The sequence below is a fragment of the Dromaius novaehollandiae genome, chromosome 2 (genome assembly GCF_036370855.1).
Source record: "Dromaius novaehollandiae isolate bDroNov1 chromosome 2, bDroNov1.hap1, whole genome shotgun sequence".
Taxonomy (NCBI): Eukaryota; Metazoa; Chordata; class Aves; order Casuariiformes; family Dromaiidae; genus Dromaius; species Dromaius novaehollandiae.
In genome coordinates, this window is record NC_088099.1 from 144,248,713 (window position 1) to 144,271,979 (window position 23,267).

A 23,267-nucleotide genomic window follows, 5' to 3' on the forward strand; every position below is an offset into this window, starting at 1 on the left:
TCATCTTGCAGCAGATTAACGTGGTTTAAATGCAGGACAGTGACCTCTCTTCCACGAGAGCCCAATCCAAGAAGTGTAACTCACCTGACTGGGTTGTGCAATGGGGGAAGTTTTGGGGGTTTGCAGACCGACCATACAAAGCTTTAGCATGAGATTTTCCTCCTCCTTAACTTTGTTGACACTGTCAGCCTTTTGACAAATGTCTCAAACTCTTCAAAATAAAGCAGTTTCTTTCTCTGCCCAAGCAAACACTAGTATACAAAATTCACCATTTTAATCACAATAATTCCTTTCAAAAAACACACTTTAGTTCTAGTGCTCTGACGGAGATTCAATTAATAGTTGAATATATGCTTATGTGCTTTCCTGAAAAGAATGTTCCTTTACAGCAAACCTTATTTCTTAATATTTAAATCTGCTTGATTTCAGCTTTATCATGAGCCCAGAGCAAGTGGTGGCCTGTGCACTGCTGCACTCTACAAGAGTAGCACAGGAGTAAAAACCAGTATCAGGCTCAGGAGTCTGACACTAGCATACGTGCCTCACCTGGGATGTTGCAGATGAAAAGCCAACAGAACCCTAATTTCCTGCTGCAGTCTATCACCACGCATATCACCACTCCCATCCAGTTGTGGGGAGGTAAATTCACACCGTGGACCACAATTGGCCACAGTTTCACTCTTAATTAGCAAGAAAATGGATCTCCCTTTTTGTACTATGGGATTTGACTGTAAAACAAATCGAATCAAGTAGTAAAAAGAAAAACCTGCAAGTTTTGCTAGCAACTACATGTGAAAATAATGAATCAGCGTATAACATTATGGTGCACGATTGTGTACACAGTTGCCATAATCAGCTATGTAAATCAGGTATACACACAGTGAAAAGCCAGATCAGGATCAAACTGTATTTAGAAATACCTGAAACGCATGTGTGCAATTCTCATAATTGTGCACAGAAATCAGGTCACAGCTATGCATGCTGCACAAATGAAAACATCAGGATTTCAGAAAATCTGACCATCAGTACACAGGAAAACAAACCCAATGTTGCAATATGGAGTACATTACTTGCACGGGATCACGGAGGAGCTTTCTCCTCCCTCAGGTACAAATTCCTTTGTGCACCAAGATAGAACAGAGACCAAATTTTATTATTTATAAGTTAATATTTATGGGAAACAGAATGTACCTGCTAACCTAATAGACTAATTGCTCACTATTGATCCTATATGGGAAAAAGTGAGTAACAGCAAACTTCATAGGTCTTGGATCAAAGGACAACAACATCTGGGTGCCAGTTTAGCATGAAGGCTCTATGAAGAAACACAGATTCCTAATCATAAACTGCAGCCAAAAGGTTTTAACAACAAAACAACATTCAGGGCTATAATTTACTTCTGAATGCAGAGCAACATGCTGAATAATTTGATTAAATGTAGTTTTGGGGAGTTTATGTGAGGAATGTGGGTTGATTCTGACTAGTGCTATAATCTAAAATGACAAAAACTAAGCCAGCTAGAATCTATAGCTAGAAATTTTTATGCTTTGTTCAGGGTTTAGAAAAGTCTTCAGGCGGCTGGTTAATGTTTACCACAACTTTACAAATCTTCACTGGCGTCTGCTCTGCCATTTTATTTCCCTTCTGTTACATGGCAGGACATGAAATGTGTCTCAAAATATCATATAATTATCAGAAAGTATCTGAGGAAAACAGAAATTGCATGGCTAATGTCTAGATTATTCAGCTTGAGAAACAATTACTAAATCCTGGTCCCTAATAAAAATGTTACACATCAAAAAAAAGTACTGACCTGCTCTGAAAAGTGCCCCAGCAGCATAATGCATGGCCAAGGCATGGATGAGTTGTCTGGCCGTGGTGAAGATGGGTCCTCGCTCAAACACAGAGAAGGAGAGAGGGGTGTGATCTGAGGCTATATACAGTTTTAACGAAGCATGAATACTGACAAGGAGATTAACAGGTTGTATGGTTAATTTTCTTAATTTCACTGGCTTGACTAAAGCTCTTGCATGTTGTCTCACTTGTTCAGGCAGTATCAGGGTAGTATCTGCGGTATTCGTGGATGGACAAATGGCTTTGTTTTGCGGAAGATACGTATCAAACAAAGTTTTAATGTAGTAAACAAAGGTGTCTTCCACATACAGCCTAGCTGGTTTGAGCTCAAAGCTGAGGTCATTAATGTGAAACATGAATTTATCTTCCTCAGACAAAGCAATGCAGAGTTTTATAAAGCAGTTTTCCTTATAGTCTTCCAAATCCTTGTTAGACACAATGAGGTTGCTCACTCTAGACCACTGCATGGTCTCATTTTTCTCTCCTTGGCAAAGCAGGACTGCAAAATGGAAATTGGATTTGTTGTACAACTGATTGTCCAGTTGCAAGTCTTCACAATACATTTGGAGACTATAAAATTGTGGGAGGCCTTCAACAGTGTCTCTCTGGAGCTCATGCGACAGGGGTTTCAAGTAGCTGGCTGCTGGGGCCATGTGGAGGAAAACATTGTCTGCTGTGAGGCGCAGAAGTTCAGATGACACTTTGTGATTTGTGATATCATCAAACACAGCAAGACTTAACTGACTGATGAACATTTTCAATAAAAGGGTCTGCTCTTGGCTTCTAGAGAGGAGGGAGAAAAGATTGTTAGCTTACCTATTCTGAGTTCACCTGGCATCTTGCTTTCTCAAAAAGCTATCAGTAGACATGTTCCCTATAATACATGGGAAACTCCTTGTTCAAGTCCCATTAATGGTAATGGAAACTGGCAGGCTAAATCACCACAGCAAGTATGTACCACCCAGGAGGTCCTCTAAGAACTGGAATATTGCACATCTATGCCAGGTTTCTCCTCCTTTCTTATCAATCAACAAGATAGTTTGGACAGGAACTTCTCTATAGACACAGTAATTCCCTATTACATTCGCAACGTAGCAGGATATTAAAGCAGTCAACAAATAAAATTTTCTGATAATTCAAGTGCAGCCTCAGCTGTTTTAGCATTTTCTTGGAGCCACTACTGAAGGTTACTATTACGGATAATTCATTGCACATTATGGAAGCAAAATGCCCTCCAACTAAACCACCACTGCATTTTTTAATGATGGTATTGAGACCTCCCCCCCCACCTCCAGTGTTAACTGCTCTTGGCCAAGTTTAACTAGCAAGTGGGCTATTATGTACTGCTGATGACCAATTTCTCAGGGATTAATACTTAATTATAGCTCAAATAAAAACAGTACAACGCACATTCCACTCTAATTGTAACACCAGTGCTGGAGGCCAGACATTCTATGCGATAAAAATAGGTAGTGTTATAATCACACTTGAATGGAGCTGAGCGCCAGGCTGTGGGCTGTTGCAGACATGGGCAAAGAGTCTTCTAAGGAAGAACGATGTAAAGATAATTGAGTACATAGTTAATTACTGAGTGTAAGACTATTTCTACAGCCCTTGCACATCAGGCTTCCTACCAATTTTTGTGGGAGCGTGTATGATTAAGGATGGCAGCATCTGCCTAAATACATTTTAAACTTATGAACACACTCAGAATTAATCAGGATGGAAAACACTTTTTTCAGTGAAGACTAAGGACTCCTTATTGTATCAAACATATAGTGTTTACCCTAAAGCGACGTGATCTTTGATGACAGATTTTTTTCTTTTTTTACCAAAAAAAATTTGTGATACCCAAAACAGAACACGTGGCCTAAACATATGCCACAGAGCATGCAGCAGTATTAAACAAAACAAACAGTTAAGCCAAAGTTTGTAAGTCAGTTCACACTTAGAAAGCTGAATGACTTTTCAAGGACAATTTGGCAATGCTTTTAATGATCTTTTATGTGCTTTACGTACCTGTTGAGGCTGATCTCAACGGGTCCTGCTCTTCCTTCTGGGGCCAGGGTTATTATTATTGTTCCACACTGATGGGCAATGTCCACATAAACATAGCCAAAGCCAGTTAAGAACACGATCTAGTGGAGAAAGTAAGAAACAGATGGAATGCTACTGAAATTACTTTTTTTTAATCTGTTACAATTTGAATTAATCCTATTAATGCCTTCCAGTTGAGATCTTTTACTCAAATCATAATACTGCTTAGCAAAAGGAGAAACAGGTTTCAGTTCTTCAGAAAATATTAACTCTAGTATTTTAAGTATTTCAGCTGTAGAGCAAGATGAAATCTGCCCCTCATCCTTTAACTGTATAACTAAATACATTTTAATAAGAAAATTCTCCTCCAAATTGGGCAAGATATGCTGGGGGAGAAGGTTATATGAGATAAGAATAAATAGAAAATTTTAATTTCTAAGTTGGAACTAAGGAGAAAAGGACATTCCTGGAACTATGCAAAATCCCACCTTCTCCTCTGCAAAAAAAAAAAAAAAAAAAAAAGAGAGAGAGAGAGAGAGAGAGAGAGAGAAAGTTATATTGCTATGCCTTAGCTCAGAGGTGGTTAGATCAATGGCTGATAGCATGATAGAAAACATGACAGTAAAATAATTTTAAGAAAACTAAAAAAAAAAAGTCATATTTTTGATTAATGAAGACTTGCTTTACAAGTTAACATTGTCTGAACAGTTCTGTGAGAAAATCTTTGCAAGGTGCTGTTGAAAAGAAATGGCAAAAGTCTGTTGGAAAGTGTAAAAGGCCTAACGAGTCAGAAAATGGGAACCTGACAACAGGTTTGCATCTTGCTTACAGATGTGTAAACTTTCATTCTGGACAAATTGTTCTTAGGAATAAAAATTCTAGTTAAACAAAGGATATACTGTTTTCGGAGCTTAATTCTGCAAAATTTCCATAGAAGTTTTTTGTTTTTCTAGAGTATGAGATTGGGGCCATTTTCAGGTTTGGAAAAACTGCAGCAATCCTTGTTAGCTTGAAGAAGACAGGAAAAGCTGGCTTTGTTTCCTTCTAGTCTAACCATCAGCAGAATAGTTTACTAGACTGCAATGACAGAAGCTATCATTTAAAAGAATGAAAACTAAGAGAATAATGCAAAGATAATGGGCTAGCACAGGTGAAATAAACAGTTGTTTGTCTTGAAGAATCTTTCTAGCTGTTAACCAGTCACCAGAAGGAAAAGTACTCAAGAATTTAGTAGGATCAGCCCTTAAACTAATTCTAGCTATGCTGCTTATAATAATATTATACAAATAATTACAATTAGTTCAACAGATTGTGTCTTATTCTTCTGAGAATTACACATAAAAGAATGCCTAATTTAGATATGTCAATTTTATTCCTTTGCTTACCTGAAAAGTATTCTCAATTTTGCGTTACAGAATTGGAGCAAAAAAGGACATTTACTGAAATTTCACTATACCTCCATTATTCTGTAAATCCTCAAGGGTCTTAAAAATGTGTCCTTTTAATTCCAATATCAGATGATTCTGATAATGGACAGTAGAGTTAAATACCATATGTTTCTTGCTAAGAGAATAAGTAGTACCTGTTTGTGACTAGACAGGCACAAAACAAATTACTTAAGATCCCAGTTATTTCGGTCTGAATTGAACTGTACATGAAGAAGTCAAAGCTAAAGTTATTAGCACTTTCATTATTTATTTCAAGTATTTATAGTTTTCTAAGAGAAAGACTGAGACATCCTTGGGAAATTCCCTACATGTAAACCCTAAAACTTCAATAACAAAATGCCACAATTTTTATTTGGAGAGTTCTTCAAGTAGACAATGATCCCCAAATGTTGTCTTAGCATCTAATTCCTTCTAGGAGCCAGATACTTATAAAGAACCCTGGTCTGGCATAACATTAATGACTGAAATGTGAAACCTTCCACTGCTTGACTTGCTTGCTGAATGAAACTGAACTACTTGCTATATAACATAACACTCAATAATCAAGAGCATTTTGTGATTGGTCCCCAGGGAAAACATCTGAAACTAGTATTTCTTTCAAAGAGCCAAGCAGTTTATGTTGATTCCATGTAAACTAATGACTTCAAAGATGGAAAAAATTCCCATCAAAAAGAATTACTCCAGTCAAGGAAGTTTTCATTTACCTCAAAACAGGAGAAAAATAACAGAAGGAAAGAAATGGGTTTTTTTGTTTGTTTGCTTGTTTCATTTTATAAAGACAAACTTAGCTTCTGCGAAGACACAGAAGGAGAACGACAGTGATGATTCCTACAAGATGTAAAGATAAAGAGAACTGGGATAATGAAGTTAGCAAATGGAAGGATTTTGTTGGATCTTGTGAGATTCTTTGCTTCCAGGGGCCAGAAATTTTCAAGACTAATTTTTCCAGGGAAGTACTTAGCCTTTCCAGGTTGATCAAAAGGAGTGAAAAACTTCAACACTAGAAAGTGTATATTTTTGATCTAACTTTTTTTAAAACCAGCCACTGAAGATGATAATCAGTAGTCTAAAACTTCAACAGAAAGGTGCTTAGGAAGGGAGCTCCCAAGACTTAACAAAAAAAAAAACCAACAAAGAGAACATGCACATAGCAGAAGAGCACCATGCTGTGCAGATTCAGAAGACAGACATTTATGCTGTTAACTAAGAAATAGTTTATACTGATTTACTTGTGTTCCTTGATTATTTATGTCCACAAAATCACTCCATTCATTTACTAATTCATCGGATGATATCACTTTCAGAAGAATGCTGGGTAACAAATCTCTGGTTTTGCAATCTGGATAGCTGGAAACTTGATGGTAAAGTTCATGATGAACCGAACATTCAGCTGGAATCTTTCTACAATAAACTTCAAACTTCGGTGTATCTGGAATGTTATAAAATGCATAAGATTAGGGCTTTCTAACTGTATTACATCAAAACTCACCTCTGCTTACCCAAACTAGGAAGTTTCTAAAATTTTCCACCTGAAGTATCACTACTAATAGAAATATTATTCTTGTATTGGTTGAAATTTTGTGTGTGGGTTTTTTTCCTTTTCTTTTTTTTCCCCCCTCATTAGGATTTATATAAACACGTTTCCACTGGTCATTATAATAATGTACTGTGACTGGAATTTTTACAATACGCTTTGTGTTACATTTGCCAATTTGAGGAAATTTAAACGTTCCGTGCAATTGAACTCATGTCAATAAAATTCCACTGTCTACTTCTTTCCTACAGCCAAGGCACCTGATTTCCTGACAGCTGGGATGAGGGAGACACAAAAGCCTGAAGCCACCTAAGTTCATGCTTGTAACCTCATGGCTGGCTTCAATAGCTTCCAGGGATCGATAACTTCCAGAGTCCCTCGTTCTGAGACAGACCTTAGGGGGCACGTCAGGTTCTTCTAACCAAAGCACATACTGAACTGAACTTTATAATGGACGTACAGTAAAACCATTTATACTACAACAGTACGTTGTGTGTAATTACTGCATACTACATACCTTTGAAGTTCTCTTTTACAAGCAATGAAACGGAGCACCTGTTGTGGATAATTATACGAGGACTAGGATCTTCTGTAAGCGTAAGGTATGTCACGCCAAGATGTTCTTGATAAGTCAGTGCTATAGCTCTAAAGCAGAATAAGATATATTTGGCTAAGTAATTTTTTGGATGAAATTCATATGTATTATTACACTGGGCAACAAAAAACATTCAAAACCAACATCTGTAAGATTCTTTATGATCAGGCTCCAATTTTACAGATACTTATACACCTTAAGACAAATACATAACTTAACTGAGAATTACGTTTAAACAGAAGAGCACATGGAAATAGCAAGAAAAGCAACACTAGAGAAGAAATCACTTCATAGAGACTACTCATGAGTTAAATTAAGCATGTGTGCTTGCAAGATGAGAGCCCTAGCCAGCACACATTTATATTAAATTAAAAACATGAGATCGTAGGCCCAAATTTTCAACATAAATCTTTAAAATTTTCCAGAAGAATTTGCACACATACTTCTCTGGTACACATGAAAGTTATTTTTAACAAATACATAAATCTGTAACTGGCTACTCCCCTGGAATGATCCACAATGCTATCACCCTTTCAAATGTTAATGTTTTGGATTATCACTACATAAATTTTCACAATGAAGATCGATTAATTGTGTTCTACTCATTAGTTACTTAGATGTACAATATCTTCATGCATAAACAAAAAAATAATGTTTGCATCTGAAAATTTATTGGCTATTTCTAAAAATCTTCACCTAAAGATGATTTTTAAAACCCAACCAGTCTGAAAATTTGATTATGATCCTGAGATCCTTTACAGCTGTCTCTGAATTATAAGGAATCCTTTCCTTCTTCTTCCTATATTTGCTGCATTTTGGTATCGGAAATCTGCGTGGGAATCTTTACTATCCACAAAGACACCTCTTAGATTCTGCAAGGGAACTGTATGAGGAATTGAATGATATGAAGTATTTCAGGCAAAGAGAAAGACCATATGGCTGATAAATTATACTGATGAAGCTTCACTAATTTCAGCAGACTGTTTCCTTGCTTATACCAGTAAAAGCATGAATAGATTCAGATATCAGGTCTGAGAATTGAGGTTGAGCATCTGACAAGTCATTGGACTTTTATTTTTAACTAGCTGGATGCATTTGTTTGGAAGTGGAATGCACATTTGGATATTTCAAGCTTTAAAACTTGGAAATCCTTTCTTGTCATAATCTCAAAATAGTTTCTCCCTTGTATTGCTTTTTCCTGTTTTTGTCATACTTGCCTTACTAAAATATATTTTTATCTTTTATAAACAAAACCTATATTTTTGTATTGTATTATTTCACACTGCCCTTGAACTCTTAAAGTGTTTGACACAAATTAAAAAAGACCATAATCTTGAATATAAAAACTTTTCATTCTCTTATTTTGCATGCATGCATATGTAGCAGCCCAACTACTATAAAAATCGTACAAGTTGTACATGATCATAACATTAAACCATTTATAATAAAAGCATCAAAACCATCAAAAGACGACAATTTTTAAATTAAAATAAGACTTGCCTTTACATATGGGGGGCATGTGTTACTCTAGTTTTTGCATTAAACTCTTATGGTTTGCTACTAGCTGAGGCTTTACAGCAGCAATCAAAATTCATTATTCAAGACTGTTCAGCACACAGTACCTGGTACAAAATCCACCTTCATTACAAACCCCTATGGGTACTGCCACACTCTGTCTAGGAAACTCCTGTTTAATCACGGCTGGGAGGCTCCAGACCTCAGAACTGTCAGCACAGCCACCTGGACTGAAACTCAGCAGTATGTGTTTTATAATAGGAGACACTCCTGAAGATAGCGGACTGATGTCCGACATGAGGTCCCAGCATGGAATAGAGCTCAGCATTTCGATGGGTGGTGCCCCGGCCGGACTGACGCTGAACACAGCACCGTCCGGTAAGTGGAAGTACTGGAAAGAAAAAAGATGATAATAGAAAAACATGCTGGGTCATAACAAGAAGTTTATTCATGTTTCCCTTTCACATGAACAGTTTTAAGTAGCCAGTTAACCACAACTAACTGAAAGTTGCAATGAGTCTATAGGCACTAAAAAATATTCGGCCAAATTCTGTCTTCAGTTATACGTATGCAGTTAACTAAACACAGCTATCTATAGTCCCCTCTCAGTTGCATGAAATGACTCCACCAAAGGGAACACAGTTACATCACTGTAAAATAACTGTGAGAAGAAAATCCATTTACAGATACAAAACGAAAGCCCCAACATTCTTTTAGCCTCAAAATTCTTCCAATTCCTCATAAGACTGCCACAAAATGTGCAATGCACAAACGTAGACATGAAGAAACGTAGATATGAAGAAAACTAATGCAGAAGTAAAACAATACAGAAATAGGGAACTTTAAAATTATGCTTATCTGCCAACTCTCCCAGCAACTTGGTCTCTGAGAATTCTTCCACATATCTGATAATAAATATCATCTTCAATAAATATATATAAATGGACGATTAAAATATATTGACCATGCATACATTTTGGTTACTGTAAGCTAGTCCTTGAGTATACTGTGCCATTATTAGAAAACTGATATTCACGATTTGATGCAGTTCCCTGAAACACATAAATTTTGGGCACGTCTCTAGTTCTGCAGCTTTGTTCAGATAACTGGAATCTTCCCAAAAGGATAACAAAAACATTTCAGCCTGCCAGGCCAATATACGTCTTTTACATGCAAACTCAGTAAAAATTCTCAGAACAATTTCAACAGTTACTATGGATTATGCTGCTTATTTTACAGAACTGGTCTGAACAGATGGAGAACAGGCAGAACTAATTCTGCAGTGTGTAAGAATCTCCTGCTTTGCACACATTTCTGATCACAGTTAATTACTGGGGTTGAATTTGCCCAGGATTCTGTATTTTAAGTTAAAATGATATAAAATAATTAAGAATTATTATGTCGAGTGATTTCTGTTGAAGTTCAACCATATGCAACTGAGACTTTACAAATTAAATACTTATTACAGCAGATGACAAACAAAAACAACATTCATAGCACATTACCTCTTCTCCTGAGTGGGGTCTGGAAATAGAAAGCTGTGGTCTATAATAGATTTGATATGCTGTATCATTGATTATTGTTGTCTTATCTTCTATCTGTAGAATCTGTATACCTTGTTGAACCATAGAAGAAATGCAGAATTGACACAACTGTAAGATAATAATAATAATGATGACATCACACATAAAAACAGAAAAGGTGCTGTAACATAGTGACAGAACTGCCTTTTCTTAACAGCGGAAATCTTGTCTATATTCATGCCCTTTCTAATTGGAGCCATGTCACGTACTTTGAAGTTGCATCTGCCAACGTTTTCCAGAGAAGCTTGAGAAGTCATTAATTTGTTCTTACAGAAAGTTTTGTATTTTTTGGATGAGCTGGGCTGAACATTTCTGATGATCTAATTCTTTTAATAATTCTTGGTACATTGTATATCTTCTTATTATGTTTTGCATGTATTACTATAATTTTGAAAGAGGTTGCATACATTTGATTTTTTCCATATGCTGTATGATTTTTTTTTTAAGTGATAAAGCTATTAGTCATGGTAATTTCCTCCTTACCTTTTGATGACCTGGAAAAGCACCAAGTTTTATTTCAGCTTCAACAAAACCTTCTTCATCCAATGTTACCACTTCCCCGTTGTCGGCATCCTTCCATTTTGGGGAGGTCACATTATGAACTAGTTTGATCGCTGCTGATTTGTGCACAGTATTAGTGTTTGCCCAGTATATTCCAACTTGAAAAGCTTCCTGTAAGTGAAAAATGACCAGTTATCACTTGTTGATAATTTTGTACATTTCTACTATAGTTAAATGTAGTTTCCAGTATGCAGCCAATCTCACTTCCTGCCTTTCTACCTCTGAATCTTTCTTTATTGTACAAGGGTGGAACCACAATGTGGGTATGAAGCTGATCCTTATTGTGGGATCAAGACCATAGGCTACACTGAGACACGTTAACAGACAGACCTTTTGTTTATTAATAGCCATAAATGCAAAAAAAGGTGGCAAAATAAGCAGGAAGTATCAGATTGTCCAATTGGAATTGACAAGCTGCTGTTAAATAATATAATTATTTTAAAAATAAAGAGTGTTGGGGTTGTAATAAAAGCATTTGGATGGCCAAGCCAGGGTATGTGAGAAGGTCCAGTAGACAAAACTCTAAATTCAAGAAACAGGCAAGCATCCTAAAGCATCTTCCCTATTTGTAATTCACCCAACCTTATTATCAAACCTTTCTTGGTAGCATATGAGCTATGAAACACCTCAGCCTGAAAGATTCATGAAATAAACATTCCTCCCAGGCTGTCAGCTTTGCTACCAAAGTCAACACATTTCCTAAGTGACAATGCAGAGGATGCAGTCGTGCCTGCACAACAGGGGACCAAGTCTACGTTTGGTCTTCATAGCAATTCACTGGGGCTGCTATATTGGGCTTGCATTACGGACTCACTGGCTGGACTGGGGGGAAGGAGAGAGAGCCATCTGAAATCACAGAGCGTGCATGATCGGCTGCAGGTTGTGTCTTATAGCTGATTTTTATCTACACATCTTTAAGTCACACTGTTCTGCAAACATTGCTGTTAAGTATGCGATTGCTATTCACTGTGTCAGTGTGCACAGGATTACGTTGCTCAGTCAATGGTGGCAACTGTCAGCTGTTATTTCTACTCCTGATCATATGGCTAATAGATAGAGTGACTGGAAGGTGGGGATCACCTAATTAATCATCATTCTTCAGAATTAGAATATTTAGCAAAACTGTGCTTATTAATTTGAATAGCAAAGTTACCTCAAAGTTGGGAGGTATAATTACTTTCCCAGCAGGTATCTGAAGAACTATCTTCTCTCCTTCGAACAGCCAGAGATCCCACTTGGACTGATTGATCAGCAAAGCCCAGGGCAGGAGTTCTATCAGCAGAGTTTTAACACACGGTTTCCACACTGACAGCTTTACCCGCATTGGGCTGTCCCACTGAGAGAGCTGTTCACTGCTGTTCAAAAGCAGACAAACAAAACAATCAGGTAAAGAACTACTGAATTCTAGATTACGAATGATATGCCATCATTTTAAGAAATCTGCAAAGCTTTGTTTCTGTTCTTCAAAAAGAGAAATCTCCTCTTATCATTCTGGAACATACTGAGATGCTGTCAGACAGATCTAGCTGTATGTATGCTATAAAGTCATATTTTAAACTGAGTAAGATCAACATAGAATTTGACCAAGTAAAGAAACGCATTAACAACAGAATTTGCTCTGTCGCTCAGAGCTAAACCCTTCGTCGCTCAGAACTAAATCCTTCTGACTTTTGTAATAAAATCACATTTGCCTATTTTTTACAACTCCTCCTCTCCTGTTTCTATGCTGAAATAAACAGCTTTTATAGCTGTAAAGAAAGTGCATTCACAAAAAAGCTAGTTCCCTTTCTTTAATCCTTGAGCTGATGCAATCTTCTCACTGTAATCGTGGGCAGCCCCTAGGCTAACCAAATTTTTCTTGCCTGAAAGATTCTGCAGCTTACATACAGCAGTCATGTAATTACTGAAAACACACTCAACTTTGATGAAATACAATCTTCTTGAATTTGATTTCACAGAATTAACTAAACAGACATTTATGCACAAAAAAGCTCTCGGTAACAAAGAAAATATTATAAATAGCATTTCTGGGGATCTTTTTAGTGAATGGGGTTTGGATTTTTTTTTTTTTTGACCTTCACAAGGGAAAAGCACAACAATAAAGTTTCAAAATTGATCAAAATTGTAGCTAGTTTGGAAAATACTGTTGCCTAAAGTGCATTTGGGATAATGTAACAAAAAGTAAAATACCTTAAGCTTGAGCTTGCACTATACAGTGAAAAATAAAATGTAGAAAGTCTCAAGAACTTTAACCACTGTATATAGCTTAAACAGGTCACACACAACTAATTTTTTTATCACCGAGATTATTTTTAATAAACAAGGAATCCAATTCAAGCTATGATATATATGCCAATGACCTAGCTCTGTAAAGGATATAAGTTAACCTATTAATGTGAGCGCATGCAAGGTCTATTGATTAAGGAAAGTAGTATAGATGCTTGAAGTTTAGTTGTTTTGCTTGGTAGGGTCAGGACCCAAACCACACCAGGTTACTGTACGTTTCAGTTTTAAAAGTTCATTGAAAACTTTTTTTTATAGTAAAACCAGACATCGACCAGTTTTATGAGGATGAAGAAAATAACTTAGAAATGGGTCAGATCAAAGATTCATCCAGCCCTGTATTCTGACCTGATATTGGTCATTAACAGGTATCTATGAACCTGGAGGAAAGCCAGAAGGCATACAGTGGTGCTCTGCCAGTACATGCCCCCTGCCTCTAGGAATTAGTGAATCAGGGCCTTAACAGTAAGTAATACCTTTGTGTTTAATGACTCAGCTGGCAAAGTGTTAGTTAGCTTCCTACATGCTTTATTTCAACTAACAATTGTACATTTCAACAGACTTCTCTATTTGCAAAGTCAATGCAATAACCATGGAGAAGGTTTAGCAAAGAATTACCTGTCTGAATCCTTCCTATTATATGGCCATGCAGGCTGCGGAGGACTCGCGGTCCCAGAGAACTCTGAGAGTATGTGGTTCGCATTGCCACCTGGATGGGATTTAGTCGCTATCTGTTTAATAAGCGTGGTTGAGATAGGGACTGCACACTCTGATGGATCATCTTCTTCCCTGTCATTGTAAACAGATTCAATTGCTTGCAGAACAAGAACACCCAAAGCAGCACTGACATTTTTTAATGCAGCCTTCCAAGAGTACTCTGCAACTGGAACACTCTCAAGGTAACCAAGCATGAATCAAGTTACCATGTCTAAAAAGTTACCAAGCATCAGCTGAAAAGAATTTATTAAGCCACTGTAACAATCCTTGTGCTAGAGTCCCAAGAAACTGAAGCATATTCTCAAAAAAAAAAAAAAAAAAAAAAAAAAGTTGAAGAGACTTCAGAGATTTACTTTTCAAAACACAAAAATATGTACTGCTTAAGCAAACAAATACAACAACATTAGGATACTTATACCAAGTTTAATATTTCCTGTCATATCATTTCAGGCCACATATGCTTGTTCTGTTGCATCTCCTCTGCATATGCAGTACTTTTGGAAATACTACACCAGAAATTAAAGTGCAAATACTTATTTCTTCTTTTTTATACAAATGGACCATTTTCAGGGGAAGTGGACATTATACCTGGCTTGAAATGTCAGGTGGTGCGTAAGATCAGGTTCTATATTTTGCAATGACTTCTCTTGTCCTTTCCCTGGAATTACTTGTGTTTCATTCAATCCCAGGCTTCTTTTCTCTAAATGTATGATAATTGGGTCTGGAAGATGGCTCCTTACAATGAAAAGAGGGCTGAAAACAATCTAGAAAGAGAAGAGAATGCACCAATTTAATGTTAATTTTATTCCAGTATTCCAACTGTTGAAACTAGTAATTAATAAATCTTTACAAAACATCAGTCTGGCCTTAATTTATTACAAGACATGTAAGGTGTAAGCATTTAGACTTCAGAGACAATAAATGTACTTACTATTCGTTGCTGCACTTGAGAGTTGGGCTCTAAAGTCAAAATTGTGCACCATACATAAGTAATTGAACTCTTTGAAGATGGTACCTATATGCAGAGAGATGACATTACACTAAGATTATTTCAGGATGATAATGTTCAAGATTACAGCGTATCAGATAGAACTCTAAATGCAAAGTTCCCAGTTCTCACTAACATTTTTTTGTTATACTCCAAATATCTATTTCTAGTCGTACCTGAATGACAGTGCTGTGTTCTGTATGTTTAGAAGTTAGACATACATCTTGTGACCAGTCTTCATCCCCGGTAGCTTTCACACTCAGCTCCGTGAGCTCGTTGTTTTCTAGGACATATGAAGGCAACTTCTGCTTGGCTGCAAGGCAGTTGATGTGTTCTTTAACAACTGCCTGTCCATCCTGACTAATGTAATGCTGAACCACCTTCAGTTCAATACTTTCAGAAAGGTAACTACAGACTGTCTGTCTTCCGCAGATTAGGATCTAAAACACACAAAAATATGCAACTCATACATAAACAATTGCAAAAAAAGAAATGTCAAAACTGAACTTGAGGAAAAACCTGTACAAGAATAATTTCTCTTTTTTGGCATTTAGTTTTTGTTATGTTTTCCCAGGCACTGCTGAAGGCAGTCAGTGGTGAAGTGTTATTTTTATTGGCCAAATGTATGTGCAATTTCAGAGAAACCTAGGCAATAAGATGCTTCAAATATTGCTATGGTAATATCTGGGTCTGAAGGAAACATGTAACATATCCACTTTCATTCCCAAGGAACCCAGCAATGTTGCCCATGGCTGGCATAGTTCTGGTTTTGATTTTAAGAGTACTGTAATGCTCTGTAAATATTGTGTCCTCTCTGAGTTGATAGAGCGGTGTACTTCAGAAAAAGGTTTCCATTGACACCTCACATTCTCATCACAATCCAGGGATCCAGTATGCTTACTGTTTTAAAGCTTGCAATGCCATTAAATGGCTGTACCGTATCTCTCTGTTGAAGTGCATCTACCTAGAAAAGAGTTGTTGCTGTCTATAATACACGAATTACATCTCATAGAACCTATATCTGACTTCTAAGTTATAGTGAGGAACAGTTTTCCATGAATATCCCATTACAACCGTTTTCATTTGTTTTTCACTAATGAAGGCATGCACCATAACTACTAACTACCTCTACAGCCAAGTCTCAGCAGGGCTCTCAGTGAAGCTAGGAACTGCTTGTGCCCCATCAGCTCTATCACTATTGCACAGCACAGGGCACTGCCATATCCATGAGCTGAACACGGTAAGTCCACCACGTACTCTGGCTTCTGCCACTGCAGGCAGAACAACGGTAGTGTTTTTACAGATAGCTACGCAAAGATATTATGTGAAAAGCTACTGCGGAGCAGCCCATTTTCAAATGTTAATTTGATCATTACTTCTTTCCCTTCTCTTTCAACAATACGAAGGCATGAATTACACCCAGAATAAAACACAAATAGTTTCTTTAAGAGAAAACCAACAATTCTGCTTCTCAAGAGCATACAAACATGCCAGATATTGTATGACTTAGCAATGTCAGAATTTATAAGCCAGGATGTTTTATAAAAGACGTAAAATATGTGGTGATAACTGAGCTTTTAAATGCTGAGATCCATACCAAAGTGAATGCTAACAGAAGAGCTGCAGAAAGTCCTCAAAATGTACCCATAAGCCTGTTACACTTGCTTTTTTTGTGGGTCCCACTAGACACGGAATAAGACAGTGACTCGCTATTCCTAAACAGACAGCAGTTTAATTTACTCAGATTAAACTATTTTTTCCCTAGACTGGATCAAATACTTACTTGCTTTTGCACCCCACTGAGCTGCTGAACCTTGATGATGAGTGAAGCCGTCCGGCCCTTGTACTGAATGGTTCGAATAAAGGTCCCTGTATTGTCCACACTGAATGGTTCAGACCACCGCCAGTTTCCCCAGCCTTCAATACAGATGTGTAACAGCTGGAAAGAAAACAATCATTACTTCAATACATAACTGGGGAAAAAAAAATCTTGCAGTAGAATAGGAATTTCCATGACTGAGAAATATTTTTGTTTTAAAAGTCAGCAATGCTAAGCACATCAGTTCTCTGAATAATTCACTCATTCTATGATTCTGCGATTTCAGATACAAACAGAAGAAGGAATAATACTGTAAGATGGCCCTGCACCATGCACTTCTATAAATTACCTGCTTTAACAGTAGACTCATGGATGGTAAAGATCCAGAGCACAACTGCTCAAAAAGAGGTTATGTAGACTAGAGAGCATAAAACAGGAAATAAGAGATTTTCTTTACTGCCCTTGAAATTGTTCTAGAAATCCACCCTCTTTATTGCCAGCAGGCAATTTGGAGCACAGGTCCAGGCCATATTTTTGGCCTTCAGGATAAGACAGATAATTACAAATTCAGAAGAGAACTGAGAAGGAAGAAAATCTATATGTGTATATATATCTGTATAGCTCACATATATATGAGTATTAAAGGCATAAGAATTTAGTATATTGCTGAGATACTGGAAACATTTCATTTCTTCCACAAATGTGGTGGCAAGTTCAAGCTTGACTGCATGAGAAGAAATGTAACTGCATAATTATACTCCCTGTGTGATTTATTCCGGAAAAGGAGTGGCTTTTTTTCCCGTTTAACTTAAATCACTTCCAGAGCAATACAGTCTTTCATCATTTGAGGAGTCTTTCATCCATTTACCCACCATACGCACTTACCTCTATCCCATGGAGATTCTTTAAGCCAGAGTAGTGAAAATTGGTACTGTTCCATGTAGGTCAATGAAGTTACATAAATTTACGCCAGCTGAAGATCTGGCTATTTAGCTCTATATAGATCTTTTGTGGCTGTGCAAACTTAAGAATGTGAGTTATATATAAGGGATCAAAGCAATAAGCATTCTGGGTAAAATTTATTCTTTGCAGAGGGCCAGCACAGAACGTAAGCATCACTTAAGTCCTTTAAAACAGTTATGTAAAGGCCTTGTGGGAATTCTCTGGTGAGGGTTGAATTTCACTCTGATTTTGGACATCTGTCATTAATTAATTTAAGTAATTGGGAACAGGATCAGGCCCAAAGTACGATGATTTACACTAGCAAAAAATGAAACTTGTAAATGTTATGTTCTCTCATGCTTCATGTTTCCAAAAAGAGATAGCACTGTCCATAGATCTGGCCAGTTGGATTGGAGAATGTCTGGATGTTGGGTTTTTTCCATAGTTTTAAGAAACAACCACAGAAACAACTTTCAAAGGTATTACAACTCAGTAGCCTGTTTGCAATTTGTGGTATCTCCTCAGCACAAGCTACATGCAGAACAAAAACATCCATTCAGTGGGTGGCTTTTGAGTTTGCAAGAGTGATGACTGTTGCATTCAGATACAAATTAGCTTTATGCTGGAAGCACAAAGGCTAATATGTGCCAGTGTGTGCATGGGCATGTATTTGGACGTGCACATGGGTATGCATGTGTATGAGCATGTTTACATCCAAGAATATTCTGAGGGAAACTGTACATTGGGCACTCAAACTCATTAACAAACTCACAGCTTTGATACTTAAGTTTTAGTTTCAGGAAAGGAAAAAAACAAAACAAAACAAAACAAAATCCAACTGCAGTGGCTGGAATCCATTCAGTTTCTTACAGAGGCAGCTGGGAATAAATCTCATCACATATGAAAACTAAGAGAAACAAGAAAACTGTTTACTTTGGACAGACTGGTAGCTGGAAATGACAGCCAAGTAATAAGAAAAGGTAGTAAGTGGTCAGTCTCAGCAAGATGGCACACAAAATGCAGTGCACTCCGAAGAGAGATGCCATATAAATGCCATAATTGACGATTAGCAACTGCATGTAGCTCCAACGTTAGGATGTCTCCCACCCTGTATAAACAGCTTTGCTCGGGAGTTGAATGTTCCCAAGGAAGACGCTGTCAGCTTTCATTGAGTAGCCATTAGCTCACAAATGCTGCCTTATTAATTTTCTTTGTAGCAGAAAAATGTGTGCACATTTAAATTTATGGTTCAGAAAGAAAAATTAAAAAAAGAGCTAATATTAGCAATCCCTTATTTTCTAAACATACTGTTTGTATACTGGTAAATGCTACATACAATAAGGAACAAGTTACATAAGTTATTTTAAATATATCTACTGTATCTGTATTAACGACATATTAATATAAGAATTGTGTACTGCATAAGTTCACTTTTTAAGCCAAGAAAATGCAGTTCAAGAAAACACAAAGGCACCTCTGCACAAATCAGTTACTTGAATGTTTGTGAGACTGCTGAAAAATGTGGCTAGGAATGATTAGCAAATGACACTAAGTGATATACAGATAAATGGTAGGAGATAAAAATTGAAGTAATTTTAGAAAATTAAGTTATCAGGTATAAACATTATTTTACAGAAGACATCATAATAGATAGTATTACATATTCAATAAGACAGAGTCCTAATGTTGTAAAACTGTCCTAACACTACAGATTCAAAGTAATTGCTGCATAATCCCCTTTCACTCACCAAGATTTAAGTAATGAATTTTAAGTGCTAAATATTTATTAGAAATTCTGCTTAAAAAATAGCGCTTACCAAATATATTTAAGTATGCTACATATATCAGGAGAAAAACAAAGTCTCTGCAAAAAGGTACAAAAATATTAAATGGAGTTCAAAAGCATTCTAACCAATATAATCCAGTGATAACTGGCAATTTATAGTTCAGAGAGACTTTAAAACAGACTTTTTATTGTATATGTAAGAAATGCACTCATTTGTGTAATCTCAATGTTTTCTGTTAAGGGACATATCAATACACAGTGCAGAGTTCTTTGTTTTGATAAAACTTTGCTGGTTTTTGGATTTTTAATTCTAAGCCACTAAGGATTTATGTTTTAAAAGGGAATGAAACTGCCTACAGGGTGGCAGAATAAGATGAAGCTGTTTTTCCTAGAATAAAGAGTTAGGAAAAGCTGTACTCTTTATCACATCTCTTCTCAGAATGTTTCTATCCACTCTTCAGAATCAACGCAGGTTTTCAGCTAGAAGTGTGGGTGAAGGATGTGATCTGAGTAAATAAAGCTAAGTGTCATATGACAAGGCATGAAGACGAAAATGGGGGATTAAAAATGAGCCTAAGAGTGGAGTCCAGAGAAAGCAGCATTTTCCAGCTGTGTAAGTAATTTAAAGCTTGTGTCCTCAAAATGTTTAGCGACACAAACTTGATTTCTACATTGCTTGTAGATCCACCAAAGCTAACCTTGTTTCCCTGGAATTAACTTAAATTATATCTATTTTCTAGATGAAACTAATTTTCAGGAAGAATAGGAGTTATCGCTGTCAACTCTGAGAGGCTCAGAGGAATCAGGAGAGGACTCAGTTAACAGTATGCGAGCAGACAGTTATTTTGAGAGATATGGGGTAGTTAAATAAAAGGTGTGAACATGCAACAGCATGGAGAAAAATGAAGACCTGGAGATTGGAGCTGAATTCTCAGACTTGAAGCTAAAGTAACTTTTTGCTGAAAAATTAAATCACAGGATGATTGGGGGGTTTTTTTGGTTGTGTTTTTATGACACCTAGCACAACGTGGCCCTTGACCAGGAGTAGGACTTACAACAATACAAATAGTTAGTATTCAGGAAAACAGTGAATAAGATGTTCATTCTGCATATTGGCAACTGCAGCAGTTACCAAAACAATTTGAATTTCCATTTGGTTTGATCTTTTCACGGGACCTGGGAGAGCTGACCATTCCTAGGCCATCATTGCTTGCAAGACAAACCACCAGCATGGAAGATGGGAGAAAACAATTTCCACCACCACTACCCTGGCCAGCAGAAACAGGGCCAGAGCTCTTTGCCAAGGTCCCACTCAGCAGATCTGCACTGACCCTTGGGGACTTCTGGAGGTGCTGTGTGTCTCAACACAACCTGCAAAGCAGGCTTGAACCCAGCAGGAACAATCTAGCTCTAAACACTGTAGACTAGAAGAGTCTTTTGCTCAACGAACAGTAACCAAATTATGAGGAATCATATGCCTCATCAATAATAATAACCCTTATCTGCCCAAAATATTATCTATAAAGTAAATTACATTTGGAATGCAGAACCCTAACGGAAAGCAACAGCACATTTCCCACTACTTAGTGTAAAATAACATAGAACTTTTTTTTTGCCTGATGTTGTTCTGTAAATGACCTGGGGAGGATTATGTTAAGTACAAAAGGTTGCGCAGAGAATCTGTAACATCCCTAAACAATTAAATAGGAAACTATCCCAATAATGACTGATGTATGTCACAGTTGCTAAGTTTGAACCCACAGAGTACGGTATATCATCTTGCACTTTACAGGACATAACCCAATACCTGAAAGAATGGCAACTTGGAAATAAATAACAATGAATTATTTTCCTGATGGAGATGCAACATAAATTAAAATTTGGCTTCAAAAAATTTTTTTTTCTTAGGAGAATGAGGAGGAGGTTCTTAAAGCTATTTCCAAATCTACAACTGCCTTTAAAAATACTATTTATAAAATTCTAGCAGAAATTGTGCTTGCAAATCACACTTTAAAATAAGAAAAACTTTAAATGGATTGTGGTGTTCAAGTGAAGGTGTTACTAACCTACTAACCATTACTAATAACTAGTCAAGAGTTTATAAGCATACATTCAGAAGAACAGCAAAGCAAATAATGCAGATCTCTTCGTTCAAATTCTATGTAAGTAACGACTAAAGTAGTTCAGAGCTATTTCAGGAATATTTACCTATTTTGATTGGAATTAAATATATACTGTTTATAATTGGTAACCTGGTTGTATTTTCATTGAAGTCATTAGCCACATCAAAATATGAACTGATATTTACCCACTATGCCTGCTGCTCCCAAATTAAGGACCGTGAAAAGTGAAAATGGGCTGCTATCATAACCCTGGGAGTTGACTCTTGAGAAGGGTATGGGAGCTGCTACTAAAAATGCAGACATCCCTTTGCAATATTATGCTTTGAATAGAATGAAAAATCCAAGGTGTAGAGCCTGTATTCTTTCATTCTTCATAGGGCCCTGCTGAAGTTTGAACATGGGGAAAATGACTGAACAGAACTAGTGCATTACAGAAGATTTTTGCTGTTTGTTTGCAAGTAAATAATCTCTGGAGAATATATTCACGGGAGTCTCATATGAATAGCTGGTTTTCACATTTGTTGTGTTCCCAAGTGGGACCCTCAGACTGCCTACTGTCTTGCAAGACAGAATTCCTTAACTCTGAGTAAATTTCTAGGAAGATCTGATCACTTCTAACTTCAGAGTTTCACCCTATGTATCATATGCTCCAGTTCTTCCCCTAAAAACCACAGCTGTCTTGGAGACAAACATGACTTTTGACATAACTGGGGCCCATCCCACAAAGCAACTTGAAGATCAAGATAAGGAGCGTAAACTGGATCCAATAAGCACAGGAGTGATGTAGATTCTCTTCCTTTTTAATGATATCTAACAGACCTCTAACTTTCATTAAAATTCGCAAAAGGAACTCACGAGGTCTGGCAACTTTTGCTAGAATTGCTTAAAGCTTCAAATATCACCAGTTTTGGACTTACCCCAGCTCTGAAAAGGACTATATACTTGTGGGTGTCTTATCCCTAAGGAAGGTCAAAAACTCAAGAAATCTGAGGAAAGTGTCAGGGAAGGAACAGAGTAGAAGAAAGAGCATCAGACTTCAGACTTATTACTGAAACACTAGCTAAGCTATTGAGACTTGCAGGAACCAGAGTAAAAGTTAAAAGGGAAAGGTTAGGTTCCCTGAAATACAGAAGAACCGGACTGGGAAAAAATGAAGGTAGGAAGGAAAGAAAAACAGTTTTAACTTAAGCCCAACAATTTGAGAGACACTATCGGTAGTCGATACACTGAAATCCTGTGTGCTATAACTCTTTTCTTAAAATTAAAAATTTGAACAAATTTTAATTATAGCTTATATTAACTTCATGCTTATATTAACTTCATTAATATTATAAAATTAATTCTAAATGCAAATCAAACATTATCTAGCTATCTGCTACTACATAAAATAATGTATTTTAGGCATATTTTTAATCTTGTTAAATAAATGCAAATGGCCAATCTTACATCTCTCACTATTCTTAATTAGCAAAAGAAAAATGG

At 36.8% G+C, this 23,267-nt stretch overlaps 1 protein-coding gene across 9 annotated transcripts in view; it reads right to left on the minus strand.

Moving 5' to 3' along the window:
• The window catches only part of VPS13B (vacuolar protein sorting 13 homolog B), a 483,999-nt gene that overhangs the window by 21,732 nt on the left and 439,000 nt on the right, over positions 1–23,267 (minus strand). For 7 of the 9 annotated variants that reach the window (XM_064507672.1, XM_064507673.1, XM_064507676.1 and 4 more), the window contains 13 exons: positions 16,899–17,054; positions 15,292–15,555; positions 15,059–15,142; positions 14,716–14,891; positions 14,029–14,199; positions 12,281–12,482; positions 11,050–11,238; positions 10,489–10,635; positions 9,091–9,374; positions 7,391–7,518; positions 6,569–6,768; positions 3,874–3,992; positions 1,814–2,637 (listed from right to left, as the gene is read on the minus strand). In XM_064507672.1, the coding sequence (XP_064363742.1) occupies positions 1,814–2,637; positions 3,874–3,992; positions 6,569–6,768; positions 7,391–7,518; positions 9,091–9,374; positions 10,489–10,635; positions 11,050–11,238; positions 12,281–12,482; positions 14,029–14,199; positions 14,716–14,891; positions 15,059–15,142; positions 15,292–15,555; positions 16,899–17,054 (2,944 nt within the window). Of the gene's footprint in view, positions 1–1,813; positions 2,638–3,873; positions 3,993–6,568; positions 6,769–7,390; positions 7,519–9,090; positions 9,375–10,488; positions 10,636–11,049; positions 11,239–12,280; positions 12,483–14,028; positions 14,200–14,715; positions 14,892–15,058; positions 15,143–15,291; positions 15,556–16,898; positions 17,055–23,267 lie in introns of those variants that run through there. The other 2 variants (XR_010388020.1, XR_010388021.1) reach the window with 2 other exon arrangements.